This window comes from Rhizophagus irregularis, chromosome 21, assembly GCF_026210795.1.
Source record: "Rhizophagus irregularis chromosome 21, complete sequence".
NCBI lineage: Eukaryota > Fungi > Glomeromycota > Glomeromycetes > Glomerales > Glomeraceae > Rhizophagus > Rhizophagus irregularis.
The window spans coordinates 374522-396863 of record NC_089449.1 but is presented as its reverse complement, the minus strand read 5'-3'; the positions used below and the strand labels follow the sequence as shown (position 1 = coordinate 396863).

Genomic DNA, 22342 nt, shown 5'->3' with positions numbered 1-22342 from the left:
TAGATAAAAAAAAAAAGAACATCTGAAATATGGTTTTACAGATATGTTGGTATTTAATAATAATATGGGTCTCATCATGGTTAAAATCTAAAAAAGTTATTTACTTATGCTAGAATTTATAAATTATATGTAAAATATGTCATTTTGTAATTGAATTTTTATTTTTGAGATTGAATATTATCATATTATGTGTGATTTTATGATTAAACTATTGGGAGACGAAGACAAAATAGGCGAAATGCATGAGATTATAAATAAAATCGATAATTTCACACATCGGTTATTTGAATATCAAATCATCGATCTTTCTGATCAAAATGCTGCAAACCCTGTGAATAAAATTTTCGCACATTCATCACTACCATTTAAAAATAGATAACCAACCTGCTTAAACTTTTTACTAAGATAGGAAAATTTAAAATCAATCCAGATTATCTGGATATAATAGTATTTACCAAATAGATTATTTTATAAAAGTAAAGAATAAGAAAAAAGAGAATATAAATTATATAATTAAGAAAATAAAAAAGATAAAGAATTGATGATAATATGGATAGATGAATGTAGAGATGATATACGTCCAGATTGGATGATATTGGCAGAAATGGGGTCCAAATGCAATTGTTTCCGTGATGTTGATCGAAATAATTGATTGGTTTTGTGGTGTCAGACGTCGCTATCCTGACATAGATTCTATTGAGTATATAAAGAAGAATTGATAATGATATATAAGAATTGATAATGATATGTAAGAATTGATAATGATATATAAGAATTGATAATGATATAAGAATTGATAATGATATATAAGAATTGGATAAATGTTCAAAAGAATGAAATATATTGGAAAGATATGAGGATGTACAGTCAGGTCCGAAAGTGACGCCCGATTTTGTACGGTGTTATGATACACAAAATTTACATTATTTATACCCCCTTTTTTTTATTTTTAAATGTTTTTCTCACAATTTCATAACCTAATAAACGCGTTGCAAAGTTAAAAAAATAATGTCACATAGAACTGAGTTAACTTCTCAAGATAAAGGAAAAATACTAGCATATATGGAGAATTTTAACCCTGCACAAATAGCAAGAAAAATGGGTCGTGACCCCACCACAATAAGAAGAATTATTGACAGATACAAGAAGACAGGGAAAACTGAAAATTTACCTAGATCGGGGCGTCCACCTGCTCTCAATAATAATGAGAAAAATGCACTCATAAACAAAGTTACACAAGATCGACGCGAACCTTTACATGAAGTCATTAATACATTAGATTTAAATTGCAGCCTTACAACTGCTAAAAGAGCATTACATAGTGTTGGAATTTATTCCCATGTTGCTGCAAAAAAACCCTTTATCTCAGAAAAGCATGCATTAGCTCGTATTAGTTGGTGTGAGAAATATAAAGAAAAAACAGCTTATGATTGGGCACAAGTTATTTTCTCAGATGAATCAAGTGTTGAGATTGGCAAGCAGTCACGACAAATAAGAGTTTGGAGACACACAGGGGAAAGGTTTAACACTGAATGCTTGACACCTATCTTTAAAAGTGGTCGAAAATCAGTCATGGTTTGGGGATGTTTTGCAGGAGGGATAAAAGGGCCATTAATTTTTTGTGATGAAAATAAAGAAGGAAATGAAAAAATCAATTCAAATACTTACATTAGAATCCTAAATTCATATCTGTATCCATTTCAGCATACAGTTCATGAGTTAACAGGAAGGGCTGCAATTTTTCAACAGGATAATGCACCCATACATACCGCGAAAATAACCAAGGATTGGTTGAAGAAGAATAAAATTGTGGTTATTGATTGGCCGGCAAATTCTCCCGATCTAAATCCAATAGAAAACATCTGGAAGCAGTTAAAGGACAATATCCAGAGTTGTAAAGTCTTTCCAAGAACTGTGGATGAACTTAAAGTTGCACTAAGTGAAGAATGGGAAAATTTGGATTGCTCCATTTTTGAAGAGGTTGTTGCTTCAATGCCACAAAGAATAAATGCAGTACTAGAAGCAAGGGGAGGGCCAACACATTATTAACCATTTTTAGTAATTATTTTTTATGTGAATTTTAATGAAAATCAATAAAGTTTTGCCATTTTTGGCATTAATTTTAAATCGGGCGTCACTTTCGGACGTGACTGTACAAGTGGTCGAAAAAAGTCTTCAGAAAAACTTTCTTCCCACCAATATTTAGCCAATAAATGACTTATAACTTATTAAAAATGTATGAGTTCTTTTTCCCTTATTTCCCTTTTTCAAGCCTCATATTTGTACTTAGTTTTATGAATAGGCATTTTAGTAGTAGTAATAGCTGTATTTACAGCCTATCTATTTTTTTCAATAAAATGAGAGGTTTGGAAAAAAATTTTTTATTATATTATACGTATTATACTGAATATTATTATTTTAAGTATGTATGGTTAAAAATAATAATTGTAAATTCGAATATGTCATGTTTTTTTAGAAACGAATAGAAACGAACAAGTTCAAAATAAACCACATTCCGTATATTATATATTTTACAATTTTAACTCCCCTTTAAATATGCAATTGATGATTGCTTGACTTTGTAAAAAATATGGTCCGAAAAAAAAATAAATAAATTATGCCTTATAATAATTATAATTATTATTCGCAAGATTCCTTTTCTAGTAACAATTATCAAAAAACAGTACTTATAAAAACTCAATCACATTATTTAAAATCAAGTTTTTCGGGTTTTCACTTTTGCAATCATAAAAATATATCATTTATTCACACCTGAGCGAATAATCTCCTGACTATATCCTTCAATGCTTACAGTGCTAGCGTTCTGAGAGCTAGACAAACACTAAATTAAGTCAGCAGCATAGGCATATGATTGTTGTTGTTATCATGCTTTTATACCGTTATACTGTACGTAACACTATTTTATCATTTTCATTAATATACTTGTACAATTACATTTGAAAGAATTGATAAGTCAAAATAGAAACAGAAGCAAGTTAAAAGAAATATTCAAAAAAGATTAATTCCAAGTTACCAATGAAAAATAAATTTAATAAATAATTAGCTTTTTGAAATTATAATATTATTGAATATTAACTATTTAATATCATAACTCCTAGCATTGAAAATGCGAAAAAAGAATGGTTATGCTTATATGGTGAGACTTTGATGTTGGAGAGTCGTAGTATATTAAGATGTGTTAAAAGATTAAAATTCAAAATTTCACCAAACAAGTAAAGGTGGATTGGTAAACACATCATTTACCTTTTAATTGATGGAAATATTTTAAAGCTATTGGTTGATGAAAAAGATAGTATTTTGATTATTTTGATCAAATCTGATATATCATTTAAAAGATAAAAATTTCATTTCAATAAGATAATGCTAAAAATATTTATATTTTGATTTTCAATTTACTTATTTCTAACCAATTTTTAGGCACAATCATTGATATCGATTTTTGGACCTTAAAAATTATATATATATATATATATATATATAATTTATGACTTTAATTCAAATTTTCCTTCTCGTCGTGAAAAGGTCTTTTTATAAGAAAAAATTACAATTTGTATCATGTACTTTATTAAGAAATATCAATGTTGTCTCATTTGTTTATTGATACTTCAAAGTCGAAAAGAAATATTTGAAAGTAGTACAATCACTCAAAGACTTTTTAATCGAAATAAGTATTAAAAATGAGAGACGAATGGTCAATTCGATATCGACGCCAAAATAACCAAATAATCAATAGTATTCATCAATAAGAAAATCGGCTCATAATGCTCTTATTACTTTATTATAATGTGGTTCAGCATTATTAATAACGTTTAGTGATATACTGATATTAGATAAGAGTTAGAAATAATTAAGAAAACTAACAAGCTAAACCATTATTTTTTCGCTTCTGCAATGGCCTGCTATCAATTTATTATAATAACCAATAAAGTCGAACGCGTTATTATAATAAAACCAATTTGTATTCTTATTACGCCATATCACTTTTAACTTTACCAATCAACTCAAAGTCTCAAATTTTCAAGTTGTTAAGAATTTATCATTAATTTTTAAATCAACTTATTGCTAATTGAAATCCGTGAACAAACAATGAGTATTATTTTACACAACCTGCACAATTAAATGCATCACTCAGCAAGTTTACGTTTGGAGGTGGGAATTTAGATTAGTTAAGATCTTATGATGTTCGATATTAACTAATTTATTAGCAATTGAAATCTGTGAATAAACAAAATTATTTTATACATCCTACACAATTAAATGCGGTGTAATGACAGGTTAAAAAACGAAGAATCTGTCAACGAAGAAAAACTGTATGAGATAAAAGATCAAATAAATTGAATGATAAAAGTAATAGGAAAGACTTTAGGGCATTTCTCAATGTTTGGCTACAAATTTATGTTTGGAAGTGGAATTTAAGCTTATTAAAAACGATTTTATATAACAAGATTTTATATAACAAAAGATCGAATTCTATTAAGTGCGTACATGATCAATTTTTAAATTCATTTGAAAAATTTTCTAGGTCTATCTATTTACAGTATAAGGAAAATCCCTTAATAAGTCAGTGATCAAATTATATACTGTAAATGTTAAAAGAAAAAAAAATACATCTTTATAAACATTATAACTTCAACTATATGAAGTAGTCTCATATTGAGCTGTTCTAATAAATCTTTCTTTCTATTGATATTTATTAATTAATTTTTTAATTTCTTCGCAAATCTATCCCAGAGAAATAAATTTGCTACAAATATCAGCGTCAAAGTTTTTTTTTTAAAAAAAAAACATACATTACATCGGGAAACGTTTCTTTGGTATGATTCAGTCATTGATGTAAAATAACTCGATTTCAACCAATATCTAAAAGAAAGAACTAATTTTTCCAATATCAGTTTCTGTTGGAGATAGTAGCATTTGTAATTATAATAAGTAACAAGATTATTTAAAAAGAAATAATCTATTTGCGACACTGATGATAAATGTATGCGCCAAAATCTGAAATAATAAAAATTTTGTATCTAATAAAAGACGTGATTAAATAGAGATCAGTTAAATCTATAAAATAACATGATCAATTAAATGTTAAAAATTTATCCATAACGCTAAAAAGACTCGAATAATTAAAAACAAACGTACCATAATTATTACAAAATAGCGTGAATTGACATGCAAATATAAAAGATATCCTTATCATATAAAACTTGTAGATCTCGTTTTTTATGATAAACTTTAATACCGTCAAAAGCAATGTAATCACTACTTTTCATCATCGTCTGATTCATTTAACACATCATGACACACTCCAAGAGAAAATGGTTTGAAAACGGGTTTCAATCTCGCAGATCTAGATGGAAAGCATGCAGTACCACCATTTATTAAAATTTGTACAGTAGATGAAAATCGGCATGATAAGATTATAGCACTTTGTAGTATGCCTAATTTTACTAATATAAGGGTTAAAGGGGGATGAAACCTATGCAAGTATAATGAAAGATAAAGATAGACTGATATCTCTTTTTCCCCATCCAATAACTATTTAATAAATTTGCCGTTTGTCATCGAGTATTAAACAGTGTTTCGGCCTATATAAAGTTTTGGCCAGGGTTTCGGATTTCGGCATTTAGTGACCAAAGTGGTAATACCTCGGCCACCCTTATGCTCATGACCATCTTATCGCAACAACTACGGAATAACGGAGACTAGGTAACCTTCGTCTCAACATCCAAACCTACTCACGCGATGATATCTTGTTGCGATTTTTCCTCTTTTTTAACCTTTCCACTTGTCACGAACATTCTACAGTCAAAGTTCTCTATAACGAATCCCACGGCCGGAGATTAAAATTCGTTAGGGGATGGCCAGAAATGACGTAATTTAAATTTTAGGATTTTTGACCCCCCCCCCTCCCTATGTCATCATTCATTTTAGGAAATGTAAAATTAAAACACAATTCTGACTAGAATTATATTAACTACAAGTGTCTAAAAATGGAAGGTGTGTAACATCATCATGGTCTTAACCCCCCTCCCCCCCTTAGGAAATGATGTCATTTCTGGCCATCCCCTTATAGTAAGAAATTCGCTATACTAAAAGCCATTTTATTATAAATACTAAGATCTGTCCTGAACTTTTCTTCATTATAGCAAATTATCCGCTATATAAAAATTCGCTATAGAGAACTTTGACTGTATATGAAAACATAGGCATAAATCATACCTCTACAAATATACAATGTAAGTGTTAGGACCAGCCTAAGCAAGCATTTTGCGAAGCTAAAGTGGGTAAGTGACTCTGCAGCACCATATAGTTTTCTATGAAGTGACCATACAGATGGTGGTTGTATGGTATACTTGTAGTGACCATACATACGGTAGTGACCAAAGTACCTCGGTCACCCTTATGCTCATGACCACCTTATCGTAACTACGGAATAACGGAGACTAGGTAACCGTCGTCTCAACATCCAAACCTACTCACCCGCGATGATGGTCACTTCTGATCTCGCTTCTTAAAGCTTGTCTAAGTAAGTAACTGCGATTTTCCTTTTTTTTACCCTCACCATTTTTTTCCACTTGTTACTTACTATATCTGGCCAAGAGCAAGTATACTGTAACTGACACTAATTTATTTTATTAAATTCATATAATAGTATGAAAATGTTGAACACAAGTTACAGTAAGATGAAATTATAAATGAAAAAAAAAATTTTTAATATAAATATAAATGTTTAAAAAAATTTAAGAGTTAGTCGGTGTATATAGGTAAAAGACGATTTATGGTCTATGTAATATGTAATTATTATTTGTTGCTGACTTAGCCAAGTCTTTTAAAAACTTGTTGTCACCTGATCACCACGTTGAGGTGCAGCAACATTGATCAGGAGGGAAAGGGGAATACGAAAGGGAAAGGGGAATACGAAAGGGAAAGGGGAATACGAAAGGGAAAGGGGAATACGAAAGGGAAAGGGGAATACGAAAGGGAAAGGGGAATACGAAAGGGAAAGGGGAATACGAAAGGGAAAGGGGAATACGACAGGGAAAGGGGAATACGAAAGGGAAAGGGAATACGAAAGGGAAAGGGAATACGAAAGGGAAAGGGGAATACGAGAGGGAAAGGGGAATACGAAAGGGAAAGGGGAGAACGACAGGGAAAGGGGAGAACGACAGGGAAAGGGGAGAACGACAGGGAAAGGGGAATACGAGAGGGAAAGGGGAATACGAAAGGGAAAGGGGAGAACGACAGGGAAAGGGGAATACGAGAGGGAAAGGGGAATACGAAAGGGAAAGGGGAGAACGACAGGGAAAGGGGAGAACGACAGGGAAAAGGGAATACGAGAGGGAAAGGGGAATACGAAAGGGAAAGGGGAATACGAAAGGGGAAAGGGGAATACGAAAGGGGAAGGGAAATACGAAAGGGGAAGGGGAATACGAAAGGGAAAGGGGAATACGAAAGGGAAAGGGGAATACGAAAGGGAAAGGGGAATACGACAGGGAAAGGGGAATACGAAAGGGAAAGGGGAGAACGACAGGGAAGGGGAGAACGAAAGGGAAAGGGGAAAACGAAATACGAAAAGGGAGGAAATACATAAACATACACAAACCCACACTCCCAACCCACATACCTAAAGGAAGACGTAAAGAAAAGGGACCTAAGAGAAGACCTAATAAAGAGAAGACCTAGACAGAGAAAAGGTAGACCTAAAAAAAAAGACGAAAAAAAAAGATAAAAAGACGAAAAAAAAAAGATAAAAAAAATTAAAGGTAATGAGATAGTATATTTATATTATACTCATTTACTCATGAGTCATGATGAAACTCACATCAAGATTATGTGTTACATTACGCGTGAGTAACTTGCAGTTAGGTCATCAGACATTTAATATATTATTGCTGCGGAAATATATATTTATTCGAGTGAAAAAAATAAAAAAGTTTATCTGTCATTTCTTAAATAGTTTCATAAGACCCGGATAATTATAACATGTAAATTTATCCAAAAATCATAAATATTAAACGGTATCTCAGAAAAATTTTTTGTATTGAACTATATATTTGTCACGCACGGTAATACAGCAGTACATATATATTATAATCCCCTGTCGCACTAAGTGAGTGATTAGCTGAGTTTATAAATGACCTGGAATATTCGTTTATTTATTTCCAGACCTCATATAGATGCACATGAATTTTATACAAGCCAAGTGACAAATAGAAATGCGACAAATAAATTTTCATTTTCTTCACATGAGTTACTCTTAGAGTTACTCATGTGACAAATATTACTTGGCACTTCATGTTGAATAAATTAATTAATTATTGTGTAGAATGAAAGAAGAAATAATTTATTATTTCTTATTTAGTAAGTATAAAATAAAGAATAACATTTTATTAATATTTATAAGTGATAGTTCGGAATAGAATAGAATAGGAGAAAATGATCGGGCATCGGCAATCTATAATTAATTTTACGGGCTTCATTATTTCATGTTCTTTATTATACAGACTTTTTTAATGAACAAAAAAAAAACAGTATACAGTAACTCTTTTGGTTAAGGGAATTGTTTTAAAAATTAGTACTATGGGATATATACATAAAACTGGTGGGAACCATGCAAATATATAAAAGAAAAAAAAAAGCTCAACTAAAACTAAATAAATGTTTAAAAACTAAAAATTAACTTATTTTTAGTCAAAAATAAATCATTTAAAAAATTTGAATTAGCTGTCAGAATCTTACGTTCCTCCATAGTGAAGTCGAAGACGCGGACTTCATAGCCAAGATTGACACTATTAATTACTATCTTTAAAATTTACATGTCATATCACATGATGAGATGATGAAGTTTAACTGATTTTAGTGTAAATCGGAATTATTAAATTTCTCCTATTGAGTGGAGATTCGTCCTTTAAATTATTTTAAAATAAATCATAAAGAAATAAAATAAAAATTTTATTTTTAAGATTTAACCATAAACTTTCTTGAAATCTATTAACAATCTCACCATAAGTACTTTATAACGATTAAACGATCGGCAGTGTCACCTGATTATTTGTCTCATTTTTCTCGTCATGAATACTATGAATGCTGCTATTTTTCATGTCAACAATAGCAATTAATTTACTAAAAATTCCACTAATAATGATTAAAGAACTTATAGTAAGTGTTATAAATGGAATAATATCGTAATTGACAATTAAAAGTTTATATATAACCTAATTAAAAAAAAAGTTAAAAAGATTGAAATTAACCAAAATTATGGTAAAAAATTACGCTTAACTTACTTGAATGATTAATTGAGGAATGTCTTCAATAATAAACATAAAAAATCCAGTCCATATAATCAATTTTAAGGTTTTTTTAGATAAACCAGCCTTTTCAGATGATCCATGTTCTTTAAATGGACCATCTTTAGTTAAATCAGTTTCTTTAGATAAATCCGTTTCTTTAGTTAAATCAGTTTCTTTAGATAAATCCGTTTCTTTAGTTAAATCAGTTTCTTTAGATAAATCCGTTTCTTTAGATAAATCCGTTTCTTTAGGTAAACCAGTTTCTTCATATGAACTAAATTCTTTAGACGAACTGATTTCTTCAGATGACCCATGTTTTTTAGATGAACCAGTTTCTTTAGATAAACCAAGCGGACATATACTCAAAGTTTCAATATCAACTATACCACATATTGTAAATAATAAAGCTTTTGGTCTACTTTTTTTATACCAATCTCGAAAATTATCATCATCAAAAGTAGTTTTTACTATAAGTACTAAATTAATTACTACCGGGATTATTAAAATTACAAGACTAAAAAAAAAAATTTATTAAATCAAACCAAAAAAAATTTAAAATTTAATTATTAATTCAAACCAAAAAAATATAATTAAATAAATAAATTAAAATGTCAATACCTTGGTATTTGTAAATTAATTTTTTTACTATCAACAATAGCAAAATAAAAATCCATTGTGAAATCTGAAATAATTAATAAAATCTTTAAAAAGTAATATTTTTCCCTAAATACTTTCCATTTCCTGGATACTTCTTTTTACAAAAGATTACCGTCGCAATTATTAAAGATGTAATGATAACACTAGAAATAAATCTGGCCTTGTATTTATCGTATAAATCACCTTTTTTAAAAGAAAAGAAAAATATTATTGTATATTTTAGAGAAAAAGAAAGATAATAAGTAACAATTTTACTTACACACCAATATCCTTATATAATAATACTTATATGTTGGATAGAGAATATGGATTTCAAGTAACTAGTAAGATTTAAATTTTATTAAAGTATTTAAATCTTTCATAATAGTGTTCGCACTGGATTTAAATGGATCATCAGTTGCACTTATTGAGAATAAGAGTACAACTTGTCCTTGATCATTTTGATATCTTTCGGTTACCTTTATACGATCTGGACTTACAGAAGCTGATTCTGATAGTTCAATAGCCAAATTATCTCTAATTTTCTTCTTTTCTTGTTCTGATTGTAAGTTTAAAAATGATTTTGAACTTTTTATATCAAGTTTTACTGAACCATACGAATCACCTATTTTAAAAGAACTTAATATTAGTTACTTCAAAATTATTCATTTTTATTAAGCATAAAACTTGCCTGTAATTTGATTTCGAGTCCCTCCTAAAAGATACAAATAAATAAATTAATCAGTAACATTTTAAAAATAAATTTAGTTATTAATCCATACCTGTAAGAATATACCACTGATTTTTCTTGATACCTAAAAGAGGTTCTTTTGTGTTTTTATGATTCACAAACCCATCTTCAACAACCACATAGTAAAATTGATTTGATTAAACGTACTTTCAAAAACATTTATTGTAATTTTTTTATCATCGTCACTTGTCAAAAACTCCGTAGTCTGTCCATTAAAACTTTGTCGAAAATAACTTTCTTTTCCATTTACTTCAAAGATTGAAATGTTTCCTGAAGAAAGTTCTACAGGTGATTTGTATGAAATGCTCAGAGATGGAGTTTGCATAGGAATAGTATCATTAATTTTTGGAGTTGTTGAATCGATAATTGGATTAAAATAACCATCATCTATTATAAATAAAATTATTAGATTATTATATTATAACGATATATATTCCTATCTTGTATTAGCAATTAATTTTCAAAATTTATTCTTACCTTCTATGAAACGAGGTAATTCTGAATAATATATATTCCAAATATCACTTGTACCTACTTGCTTAAGTGCAACAACTGAATTATTTGGCATTGGGTACCAAACTTTGGTAATTCAAATGGTACAGGAAGATTCCAAATGTTTTATTTGTGTCAAGTACATAACCTAGTACATCATCATTTCCTTCGTTCATTCTAGTGTGTATGGTAAGTAAATATCCTATAAAACCAAAGTTAATAATATTATTTATACACGTTTATTTAGTATATTCAAAACAATTTGTATTATACCTCCATTAAATAAAATTGACATGAAAATATGGTCAACCTTAGTTATGTTTAAACCTCGAATTTCTTTAATATCCGTTACGGAACTATAAATAATAGCAAAATTCAATTAACGCGTGACATCATTTTTAAAGAATTATAAAAAATAAACTTACCCAGTAGATGAAAAATCTACTTGTACAACATATCTTCCACCATTAATACTAACATCTGATACTGCGATAAAACAAGAATAACCAACAATAATAAATGAATTTCCACATGTGATATCATCAATTTTTAATGGTGGGTTATTAGTATTTTGATAAATCAAAGCGGTTTCTGACACTTTATTAGTTTTAGCTTGAACAAATGTCGCATAAACCCATAATTGGGGGATCTACTGGTGATCTGAAAGATGAAGTGGAACCAAAGGTTATGACGCAATATCCATAACCAATTGTTGGAAATTCAATGAATCTTGTCTCGGATTTTATTTGTGTAAATGTAATAATATTCTCATTACTTAAGGTTATTTGTCCTCTTTCGTCACTGTGTAATAACGAAGTTATTTTACGATTATTAATATATTTAAAATTAAAAAAAGAAATATTGAAAAACTTACGGTTGACTAAAAAATCTCCATTTTATATTGTATGAACCAGTAATAAATTCGGAAACAAAGAATCCTAACTCTGGTTCAGTAGCAAAAAAATTAATTTTACTCGAAAATTGCACACCATCATTATTAATATATGCGTCACCGAGATAATTATTCCTGAAAATTAATTAAAATGCTATTCAATAAAATAATTATTATTATTATTATTAGATTGTTATTTATTTTATTCTTACGAAAGTATTTCACCCTGCCAATTTATAATTAATCCAAATACAGCAGGAGAGGCGGTAACGTCCGTTGTATTTAAATAAGTTACTAGTAAGTATCCTGGAGTTATAGAATAAACACGTGTTCCAGGTTGTCTTTCAACTCCTATATCATATTCTACGTTTTCATCACTTTTATTAAAATATTTACAGTTATTAAAATTAAAATCTGGTATTGGTAGAGACATATCAATAGGCTTGATAGTCCCATTTGCTGAATGAATTAAGCATTGGTTCAGAACAATCTTTGCCATAAAGGTTCTTAACTACAACTAGAGCTGAACCATCAATGTAAGGTTCAATTCGGAATGCTTGTAGTTCTGGATTACCTTCTGCATAATGAACATTAATTTCAAAGGAATAAGCTATTAATAAGTATTGGAGTAATAATATAAATAATAATACTATCATTGCCATATTTTTAAATTTCTCGGAGAGCATAAAACCGAAAGGTATTAAATATTCATTTTTTTTTTGTTGTTTATTTGATGATCAATATTTATAATTATTCACATATTAATTATGATTGATATTAAAAAAATTTTTTCAATTGAAATAATAAATTTGATTTAATTGAATTGTAAAATAAAAACTTTGCACTTTACAATAACTATTTTAATGAATTAATTAATTAAATGGTTGGAAAATTCATGTTGTAATACCGTTTTATGTTTGTACTTCATATTAACCAAATTTTCTTCGTTCAATCATTTTTTTTTTTTGGTTCCCAGAAATATGGACTCCGCATTCTCCGAAACTACAAAATAATTTTTTTTTGTGAAACTATAACATATTTCCCTAATTGAAAATTGTTATTATGTAAAGTGAGACTGAGGCTTAGCTGGCTCGATTGCTGAATGAAATTTTGAAACATAACGGGCGTCCTTATCTTACAGGGGGTTTACAATCTTAACGTACAACTGGCGGAGGAGTTATGCACGTGCACGTGCGTTAATTCCGGCCAGTTCCGTACGTTAATATCGTACGCCCCCAGTGTACGTTAAGGAACCCCATTCTATATGCGCTAACACGTGATCGTTTTACAATTATGTTACATTAGAAAGTGTATTCAAATTGTTTGAATGCCTAGTCATCTTATTGTACGATTATGGCTAGTGATAATTCTTGGATTCTTGTTCCTTCACAAAAAAAATTAGCCTAATCATTAGATGGGCATAAGACCCTTTAATAATATCGCGTTTTATAACAACGAATAAGGAATTTATCAGTTTTATTTATTTTGGTAATACTGTATTATTTGCTAAATTTACCCATTACAATAAAAACAAACAATAAAAACAAATTTAAAGAAAAATATTTCAATCAAGCTTAAAATTTTAAAAAAATGGTTCATCCAACTCTATAATAATAAAGATAAATGTTTATGTTACATATGCAGGTAATGATCATATATATGATATATATGGTTATTCTTACTAATTTGGATTTTTTAAATAAAAATATTTTTAATCGTTAAAAAACATAATTTTATTTAAATATCCAAATTAGTAAGAAAGAAATTAATTGTTATCTCATAATCCTTTTTATTGATCGCATCTATTAAAAAGGTTAGTTATTTGATGCAATTAAAAATAAATTTCATTGAATTTAGCTGCGAATTCACATGAACTCATGATATGATCGACATAAGCACTACGAAATTTTTAAGCAAGAATTAAAATGTAGTACAAAATAATGATATTCTCAATAAGATTAACCCAACTAAAATAATAATAACTGATAATAAATAATAATTCAACTGAGTTTGTCGAAACTCGCACTTAAATATTCTTTACATGCCGCTCCAAATCAGAAAAAGAAAATGGGGAACATTATTAATAATTGGATGCATTATTTCAATTTCCTTTTTTGAATTTGTGTTCTGTCAATCTTAAATAAACAACTAAACCAATAATAGTTAGTATGATCATCACATCAAAATATGATGTTCCCAATGTTTTTAACCATTTGAACAATCCAAAAATTCTAGATTTCAATGACGAAAGTCCACATTATTAATTTACAATCTTTTCTTAGTTATAAATTACGTAATAATAATATTTATCAAACAAAGTATGTCGTTACAAATAACAAATATATTTTATTTTTTTTTATAACAAAATATTTACTATCAAATTTTATAAAGTATTATTACGCAATATTTATTTTTGTGAAAGTTTAAATATTAAAGTTTTATTGGTAAATTAAGTGAAGGTTTTAAGAATCTAAATATAGTAAGTTAAAATATTAAATTTTTATTGGAGAATCTAAATTAGTAAATTTTTTATAAAAAAAAACGTAGGATGTATGGGAATGTATGGAATTCCACATATTCCGAACTAATCCATACATGGACACTATTGTAACAAATATATTTCATATTAATTGGTTGGAGTGTTCCATTGGCATATCGGATAAGATTAACGTAAATCATAATTTCTTTAATAAATTTATATTTGAATAAAAGTAATTAATTAATATATAGAAGTATTATTAACTTATTTAATTATAATGAACAATGATCTCAAAAGACTCAATCAACTTTAATATTGACTTATTATGAGTATTGCATAATTCGAAATGTATTTTACATTAGATTATGTATTAAAATACATAAATTATACAAGAAAATGAAAAATTATTGATAACTTTATAATGTTTCAACCTTTCAGGCGAAAACTAATTTTGAATATCTGTTATGTAAACATTAGGTTCGATTATCAATATAATTTAATTGGTTTATTTTTTATTTGGTAAAAAGTTAATACATGCGGTGGTTAGCCGAGCGTGTTGTATATTTTATTATTGTCAAAAAAAATAAATAAATAAATAAATAAATAAAATATTTAGAAAATAATGTTGTCATTACTGCAAGACAAAGGCAATCAATTATGCCACTTAGTAAATTTTAAACTTCGTTACACAAATTAGCTTGCGGGTTTCACACCCACATAAATATCAATTACACAACATAAATAACATAGGATTAATTCATAATCTACTTTTTCGGTTTGGTCGAAAAAAATTATATTAAGGTGTCGTTCTAATATAAATAATCAGTGAAAAATCCAGAATAAAAAACTTTTTTCTACATTTCAAACGCAACACACTTAATACGCATAAATAGGCTCAATCTATTATTGATATTCTATATTTCTTCAACTACGTTATAAAAAAAGAGAATTGTAATATCTATATATAAAAAATAGCACAAAATAAAATAAAAGAAAATAAAAATAATTATTATTCTAAAAAATGAATCAATCTCAGCCTATAAATTTAATCAACGGTAAAATGTATTGTCAGTAAGTAAAATATTGATCTCTGATAATTTCACACTCTTTAATTCCATATTAAAAAATTCTTCATTATTCACTAGATGGCCAATCTTTATAAGCGAATGTTATGAATCACAATATTTCATAATAACATATTACGTTAATCTAGTAACTGCAACAATTTTCACACTCTTGGCTGGCGTAAGTATTGATTTTTATACTGCATAATCAATGATAAATAGTTGATTTATTTTTAATTTATAGGGAATCTTAATTATGAGGTTAATAGCACATCGAGAATTAAATCTGTTATCGAATGGAATAATAGCACCATTAGAAGGATTTTTAGGATTTTCCATGCTAGGGGGTATAGGTAAGAAACAAAACATCATTCATTTAATATTGTTAGATTAATATCATGTGATTAATTTCAAATTTTATTATAGCGAGAATTGTATGCAGTGTAACGTTAATAATTGATGTTCTTCCAACATATTATATATATCGAGAAATGATATCAGATGCACAATGGATAACTGCTCAACTTTCTGCAATAACTTATCTGGCGGGAGTATTTCGTACATTACCTCATATGCCATTTTTTCAACCATCTTGTTCTGATCATCAATCTTCAACAACTAATATGATAATATGCGTGCCAAAATCATATTTAATAAGAATATTATATTGGACAATATCAATTACATTAATTATAATAACATCTGGATCAGCAATGTTATCAGGATATTTTAGAATGAAAGATAATAGATTTTTATTAAATGTATTCACTTCAACAAGATTAATTGCTTACGGAATTTCATGTGCAATCTTGGTAATAGGATATAGTATATATGGAAGATTATTTATAAATTTGACAATGCAAAGTTTTGATTTGGTTCAAGGACAAGGTGAGATCATTGAAGAATTCCAAGAAACTCATATTATTAGAGATGAAGATGAAAGAGAAGAAAGAAGAAATTTAAGATTTAAATATCATATTAGAAAAATGAAAATGTTTAATAATTCTGCATTAATGACATTTACTTTTTGGTCATTAACAAGTTTCATATTAGCATTTTGGCATGATCTAATTTGGTCTATTTTATTTTTATCAAAAATTCAAGCTTTTATTGCTAATATAAGTGCAAATTTAATTATTTTAACAGTTTTGATTGTTATATTATTAAGTGAATTTGTACATCATAAAGGTCTTGATGAAACTAGAAATCAATTAATTTAAACAAATTCTTTTATCGCTAATTGTTTATTAGGTAAATTTGTATATAATGCACATGATATATTAAATAAAGAATTAAATATTGACTTTAAAATTAATTTTACCAACTATATATGTTTTAATTAATTGGATTCTGTCCGGAATAAGCAATCATATATTCAATTAAAATAAAAATTGTGTGTTACTATAATAAGGATTCCGTCCAGAATTTAAAAATCAAAGGAATTAGGATTAGGATTTCAGCAATCACTATATAAACTAAAAAATTCCTGTGTAACTGTAACGTTTATATAAATGATTTTGAATTGCGCGACGTATGATTTGTCTGTGCCTGATTCTCCGGAAGAAAAAAATCGATCACGTGAATCTTCTGTTTGCCACGTGATTTTCACACAATGAAATCGCAAACAACGGTTCCCGTTTCCTAGTCTATAATGGTTGATTCACTTGATTGGCTATCAGGACATGTGGACGTCCCAACAACTGCTAATATCAGATATATTCCCGGTTAATGAAATTTTGCTCGGATAATTTACAGCTGATTTCATAAGACCGGGACAAAATAAATTTTTGAACCCGACCGCCGACCCGCTGATCCGGTATTTTTAGTTGGGTACGTGATCCAGATTTGATAGTTTGATTTGTAAAATAAATAACAACTGAACTGGATCGGTGGGTCAGCGGTCAGGTTCAAAATTTTATTTTGTCCCAGGTCTCATGAAATCAGCTGTAAAAAATTTTTATTGAATCTTTTCTCTCTTTCCGGTTTTATAAAATTGATTTTTTTTAAAAACTTTTTATAATAAGATATTTATTTTATTCTTACGAAAAGTATTTCACCCGGCCAATTTATAATTAATCCAAATACAGCTGAAGAGGCGGCAACGTCCGTTGTATTTAAATCAGTTACTAGTAAGTATCCTGGAGTTAAAGAATAAACACGTATGAATTATACGGAATCTTAGCATTGGTTCAGAACAATCTTTGCCATAAAGGTTCTTAACTACAACCAGAGCTGAGCCATCAATGTAAGTCAATTCTTGTAGTTCTGGATTACCTTTTGCATAATGAACATTAATTTCAAAGGAATATGCTATTAATAAGTGTTGGAGTAATAGTAGTTTTCTAAATATCGATTAAATTTTAGCTAGTATAATAAATAATATTATCATTGCCATATTTTTAAATTTCTTGGTGAGCATAAAACTGAAAGGTATTAAATTGTTGTTTTTTTATTTATTCTGCTTTTTAATGATGAAATTTTTTCAACTGAAATATTTGTGGCATTGTTTTCTTATAAATGTCAATACATTTATTTCAATGAACACGGCAGATCGGGTAGATAGTTGATTGCTTAAATTATAAGATAAAAACTTTTGAATTAACTAATTAAAAAAGCAAAATAATAAAAACGGTTTACAACATGAATTTCCAATTTTAAAAATTTTAAAGCTATTAAGTTTTATAAAAATTAATATTTAGCCGGATCGGGCCTAAACCACCACGGTCGCATATACTTAATCGGACATGGTCGTATCCCGATGTCCTTGCCGTCTAAAAACATTGATTGTAAATGATTTTAATTTATTCAATAAATCTTGTAAAAAACAAAAGTTTAAAAGCACTTACACCAATTTTTAATATCTATTAAATATTTATAAACGGAATTATAGTCCGGTATTCCGAACGTACTCGTTGACTATAAAATTAAAAGAGATTTATATTATCAGTTATATTATCAAGGAGAAAATTCAAATTCAAAGTATACTAACTTCAAAATCATCGATTCTTTGTCTTTTGAAATTTAGCTCGAGAAGGTCTTGTTCGGGATGTTCGGTTCTTTTTTTTTCATTGGTTTCTAAACAATCAAATGCCGTTCTGATCTTTTTAATATCGAGCTTTTTTTTAAAAAAAAATATTGTGTAAAAAAGTATTTTCCAGAAAGTAGAATCAAATTAAAAGCGAAAAATCAAATGGCAGTATAACTTCTTTGTATATATAAAGAATACATAACCAATATTTCCTCCAAGATTAGTAGACCTTTATTCAAAGAAGTACTAATTTAACTACTTGCAAAGGTACGGTCCATCCTCATCAAGTCGAAGTTAACAAGGACCAGGTATTAAAACCAAGGATCTTACCTACCTTCATCAAGTCGAAGTTAACGAAGGCGCAAAAACTAGCAGAATACCACCATTTTGATCACTACTAACCTTTTTTTGCTGTAAAAGCTCTCTAGCCCGTTTGGCTTGCGAAGACCCACAATTTTCAATGCGTTGCAGCTCCCCATAAAACTCTCTATGGGCTTTCGCTTTATCAACGTAAATATCTTTGCAAAGAGCATAGGTGACAAAAGTTTCGAGAGACCAAATCCCATACGGGATTATTTTAAAATAATCGTTGTCTCCTGAAATGATGTGAAAATGAGTTCGCAAAGATTACGTTATATTTTCACATAAGTTATATACCATACTTACGCTCTGTGTTGCTACTCATTTTTATTCAAGCTAAAAGAGAACGTCAAAAAAATTTTTTGCTAGTTATTAAGAACGTTAAAAAATATTTTCATATAAAAAAAATTCCATTTGACTATATTTTGATTATACTTTTGACTATAAATATAGATTATCTACCTAATAGGGATTTCACGTGATTTAAAACAGGTTTTAAAACAATTTAAATCAGTTTTTTATTGTTTTAAAACTTTTTTTTATTTAGTAACGCGTTTATTTATTATAATCAATTACAAAAAAAGATTACATAATATTTTAAACACAGAGAAAATAATTTAAACACATATTAAGCACTTATACTAGCCTTTACTACGTAATACATATTTTGCAATAAAAATTTAAGCATTTTATTATAATATATATTAATTTTAAATCTTCTGGAAGACTTTTACATTCTATAGAATGATCTTTTAATCGATCAATTAAGTCAATAATGTCATTTCCACAATAATTACACTTTTGACGAGGTGTTTTTCGATCACGTCCATCAACTTCTGTAGCTTTTTCAAAGTGTTTACGGACGTCTTCTGATGGTGTCTTCTACGAGAAATAATTTTAAAAAGCTGTTTTGCAAAGAGATCACTAAAGGTTGCTTGAAAATACAAAAAAGGTTGTTATTGATTAAAATAATCATGAGAAAAAATATACAAACTTATTACATAATACTCCTCAATTTTCTGATTTGAAATATATATATTTCTTCCAAGTAGTCTAATACCTTCTTTCTTGACTTTTTTTCGGGCATTTTTATTAACCAAAATTCGATCTTTATAATCATCATCATCTTCTTCTTCAATAATAATATTTATTGAGGGATTAATCCACGTGAACGACACCATTACATGAATTAACTATTTCAGCCACTAATTTATTTCCTTCGCGCGTTTGTTTCATGCTCTTTTCACACTCTTCTTCATTTCTAAAGTTAGAAAATTTAGTTCTCACAATAGTAACATAATCAAGAACACCACTTTTAAAAATTGAATCATTAATCATATTAAATGTGTTTATTTCTTTTACTGTGAATCTTCCATCAATCACATATAAAACATGGCTTATCCCCTCTGACATTGAAAAGATTCCTTCTGCTATTTTGAATAAAGTATTGTCTGTACTTAGTTTAGTATGTCCAACTCCAACAGTATCAACCACGCGAAAATTTTTATCATTCCATTTAAATCAACCTTCTTAAAATTTTTAGTCTGACTAACTGTGTAAGCGCTTTCTTTGAAATTACTAGTGTCAGTTAGTACATTGGCCAACGTGGATTTACCACCACCAGTGCGACCAACTATTAATATATTTCTGAAATTTTCAATTTTTCGAGTAATAATCAGGTCAGAAGGTTTTATTCTAATAGACTTGGGGCAATAACTTAGGTCAACACTAGTTATAAATAAAAAATCGGAAAAAAGGTGCTTGCTATAGCACCGCACCGCAGCGTCGATCTGATCATCGATTCAAGTAAGAGAATGAAAAAGAAATTAAAATTCTAGTTTTCAAGTTTCCAGAAAATCGGAAAGAAAGAAATAAAACATTATAAAAAAAATACGATAACCGGAAGAATAAAAAATTTTTTTAAAAAAAAGATTCAATAAAAATTTAAAAAAAATCCAGTTTGTCTATAACTAAAAAGATATCTATCCTAAAATTATCTAATAAACTAATTTAAAATAATCTAAATACTTTTAACGGCCCAATAATTAGTAATTGATTTTCCGTCAGTCACATCTTGTATTAAACTATCCTTCGTTACTAAACTAATGTTTTTCCTAATTTTTTTTCTATTTCTTTTTCTAACTTTTCTCTTGTTTTTGTATTTTTTATTGAATATGCACGAAATAATAATGATCCAGATATTCTTAAATTGTCTGAAGAAGCTTGCTTAATTCTCTAAAAAATAATGAAATTAGAAAAATAATTTGTGTTCTATGCTTTCATTATTTCAACGTTTGCGAAGTTGAATTCGTACTTTAGAATAAGAAATTTGTATCAAATAAATAAAATGATATTTTATATCTTATTTGAAACAGAAATAAATGTTTTATAAATTTTAATCGAGTATTTTACCATAATTATATAAATAAAAAATTACAAAATTAGTTAAAGGGAATTGCTAAACGTCGCCTGAGCGATCATTTTTTTTCAAATATGTCACATATGACGGCTGATTTTTTTAACAGCTAATTTTTGATCGGCTAAACTTAAAATTTTATCGCAAAAGATATTTAAAAAAAATTTTTTTTTGCAAACACATTTATTCAAAATAATCTTTTTTTTTTTTTTTTTTTTTACAACTCGCGTAAACGCTTATTCAAAATAATCTTATCTAATGAAATTTTATTTGCAAATATTAAAATTTAAGTCACACATTTACGATTTTAAAGAAAAGATCCCCGTATTTATTTTTAATGAAGTGATACAAATAAAAGAAACAATAACAATAAATAAAAAAGATAAGTAAATTACAATGGTCAAGAAGAAAGATGCTAATAAAAAAGGAAATAACAATGGGTAATGGAAAGTAATAGAAGATGAAAGGGAGTAAAAAAGAGTAATGGAAATTGATAGGAAACAAAAAGGAGAAAAGGACATGATGGGAGATGAAGAGGAGTGATGGGAGACGAAAGACGAAAAGAAGTGATGGGGGACAAAAAGAAATGATGGGAAATAAACAGGAGAGGAAAAGAGGTAATGGAAATTGAAAAAGATGTAATGGGAGACGAAAAGGATGGAATAATGAGAAGTAATAGGAGGTGAAAAATGATGAGAGACAAAAAATAAAAAAATGATCATGATAGGAGGTTGGGTAGCAAAAGATAATGATAGAAAACCAAGTAAAAAATAAAACCATAAAGTAAAAAAAAATGAAGTTAGTAAGAAACAAAATATAAGATAGAAACGAAATAAAAAAAAAACAAATAAAAAATAAAAACATACCTTTATTAATTGTAGAACCGAAAGAAAACATGAAACCGAAACAAAATAAA

At 28.2% G+C, this 22342-nt stretch overlaps 5 protein-coding genes across 5 annotated transcripts; 1 reads left to right on the top strand and 4 right to left on the bottom strand.

Annotated features, from left to right (window-relative positions):
- Positions 1-9041: 9041 nt before the first annotated feature.
- OCT59_013506 (uncharacterized protein) lies at positions 9042-9982 on the bottom strand (the record flags this gene model as incomplete). Its single annotated transcript, XM_066141568.1, has 3 exons — positions 9042-9233; positions 9303-9822; positions 9927-9982. The coding sequence occupies 3 exons, from the start codon at positions 9980-9982 to the stop codon at positions 9042-9044; spliced, it is 768 nt and encodes a 255-aa protein (XP_066001696.1).
- A 303-nt stretch (positions 9983-10285) lies between these two features.
- OCT59_013505 (uncharacterized protein) lies at positions 10286-12512 on the bottom strand (the record flags this gene model as incomplete). The annotated part of the gene is made up of 10 exons (XM_066141567.1): positions 10286-10569; positions 10727-10759; positions 10843-11082; positions 11173-11274; positions 11336-11389; positions 11461-11543; positions 11613-11673; positions 11822-11988; positions 12062-12214; positions 12292-12512. The coding sequence occupies 10 exons, from the start codon at positions 12510-12512 to the stop codon at positions 10286-10288; spliced, it is 1398 nt and encodes a 465-aa protein (XP_066001695.1).
- Positions 12513-15579: 3067 nt separating this feature from the next.
- On the top strand, positions 15580-16842 carry OCT59_013504 (uncharacterized protein; the record flags this gene model as incomplete). Its single annotated transcript, XM_025331312.1, has 4 exons — positions 15580-15629; positions 15704-15803; positions 15867-15975; positions 16049-16842. The coding sequence occupies 4 exons, from the start codon at positions 15580-15582 to the stop codon at positions 16840-16842; spliced, it is 1053 nt and encodes a 350-aa protein (XP_025189721.1).
- A 1468-nt stretch (positions 16843-18310) lies between these two features.
- Positions 18311-19335, bottom strand: OCT59_013503 (uncharacterized protein; the record flags this gene model as incomplete). The annotated part of the gene is made up of 5 exons (XM_066141566.1): positions 18311-18393; positions 18469-18538; positions 18612-18737; positions 19053-19246; positions 19317-19335. 5 exons carry the CDS (start codon positions 19333-19335, stop codon positions 18311-18313), a joined length of 492 nt encoding a protein of 163 aa, XP_066001694.1.
- Positions 19336-20168: 833 nt separating this feature from the next.
- Positions 20169-20423, bottom strand: OCT59_013502 (uncharacterized protein; the record flags this gene model as incomplete). The annotated part of the gene is made up of 1 exon (XM_066141564.1): positions 20169-20423. One exon carries the CDS (start codon positions 20421-20423, stop codon positions 20169-20171), a length of 255 nt encoding a protein of 84 aa, XP_066001693.1.
- Between the last annotated feature and the right edge of the window lie 1919 nt (positions 20424-22342).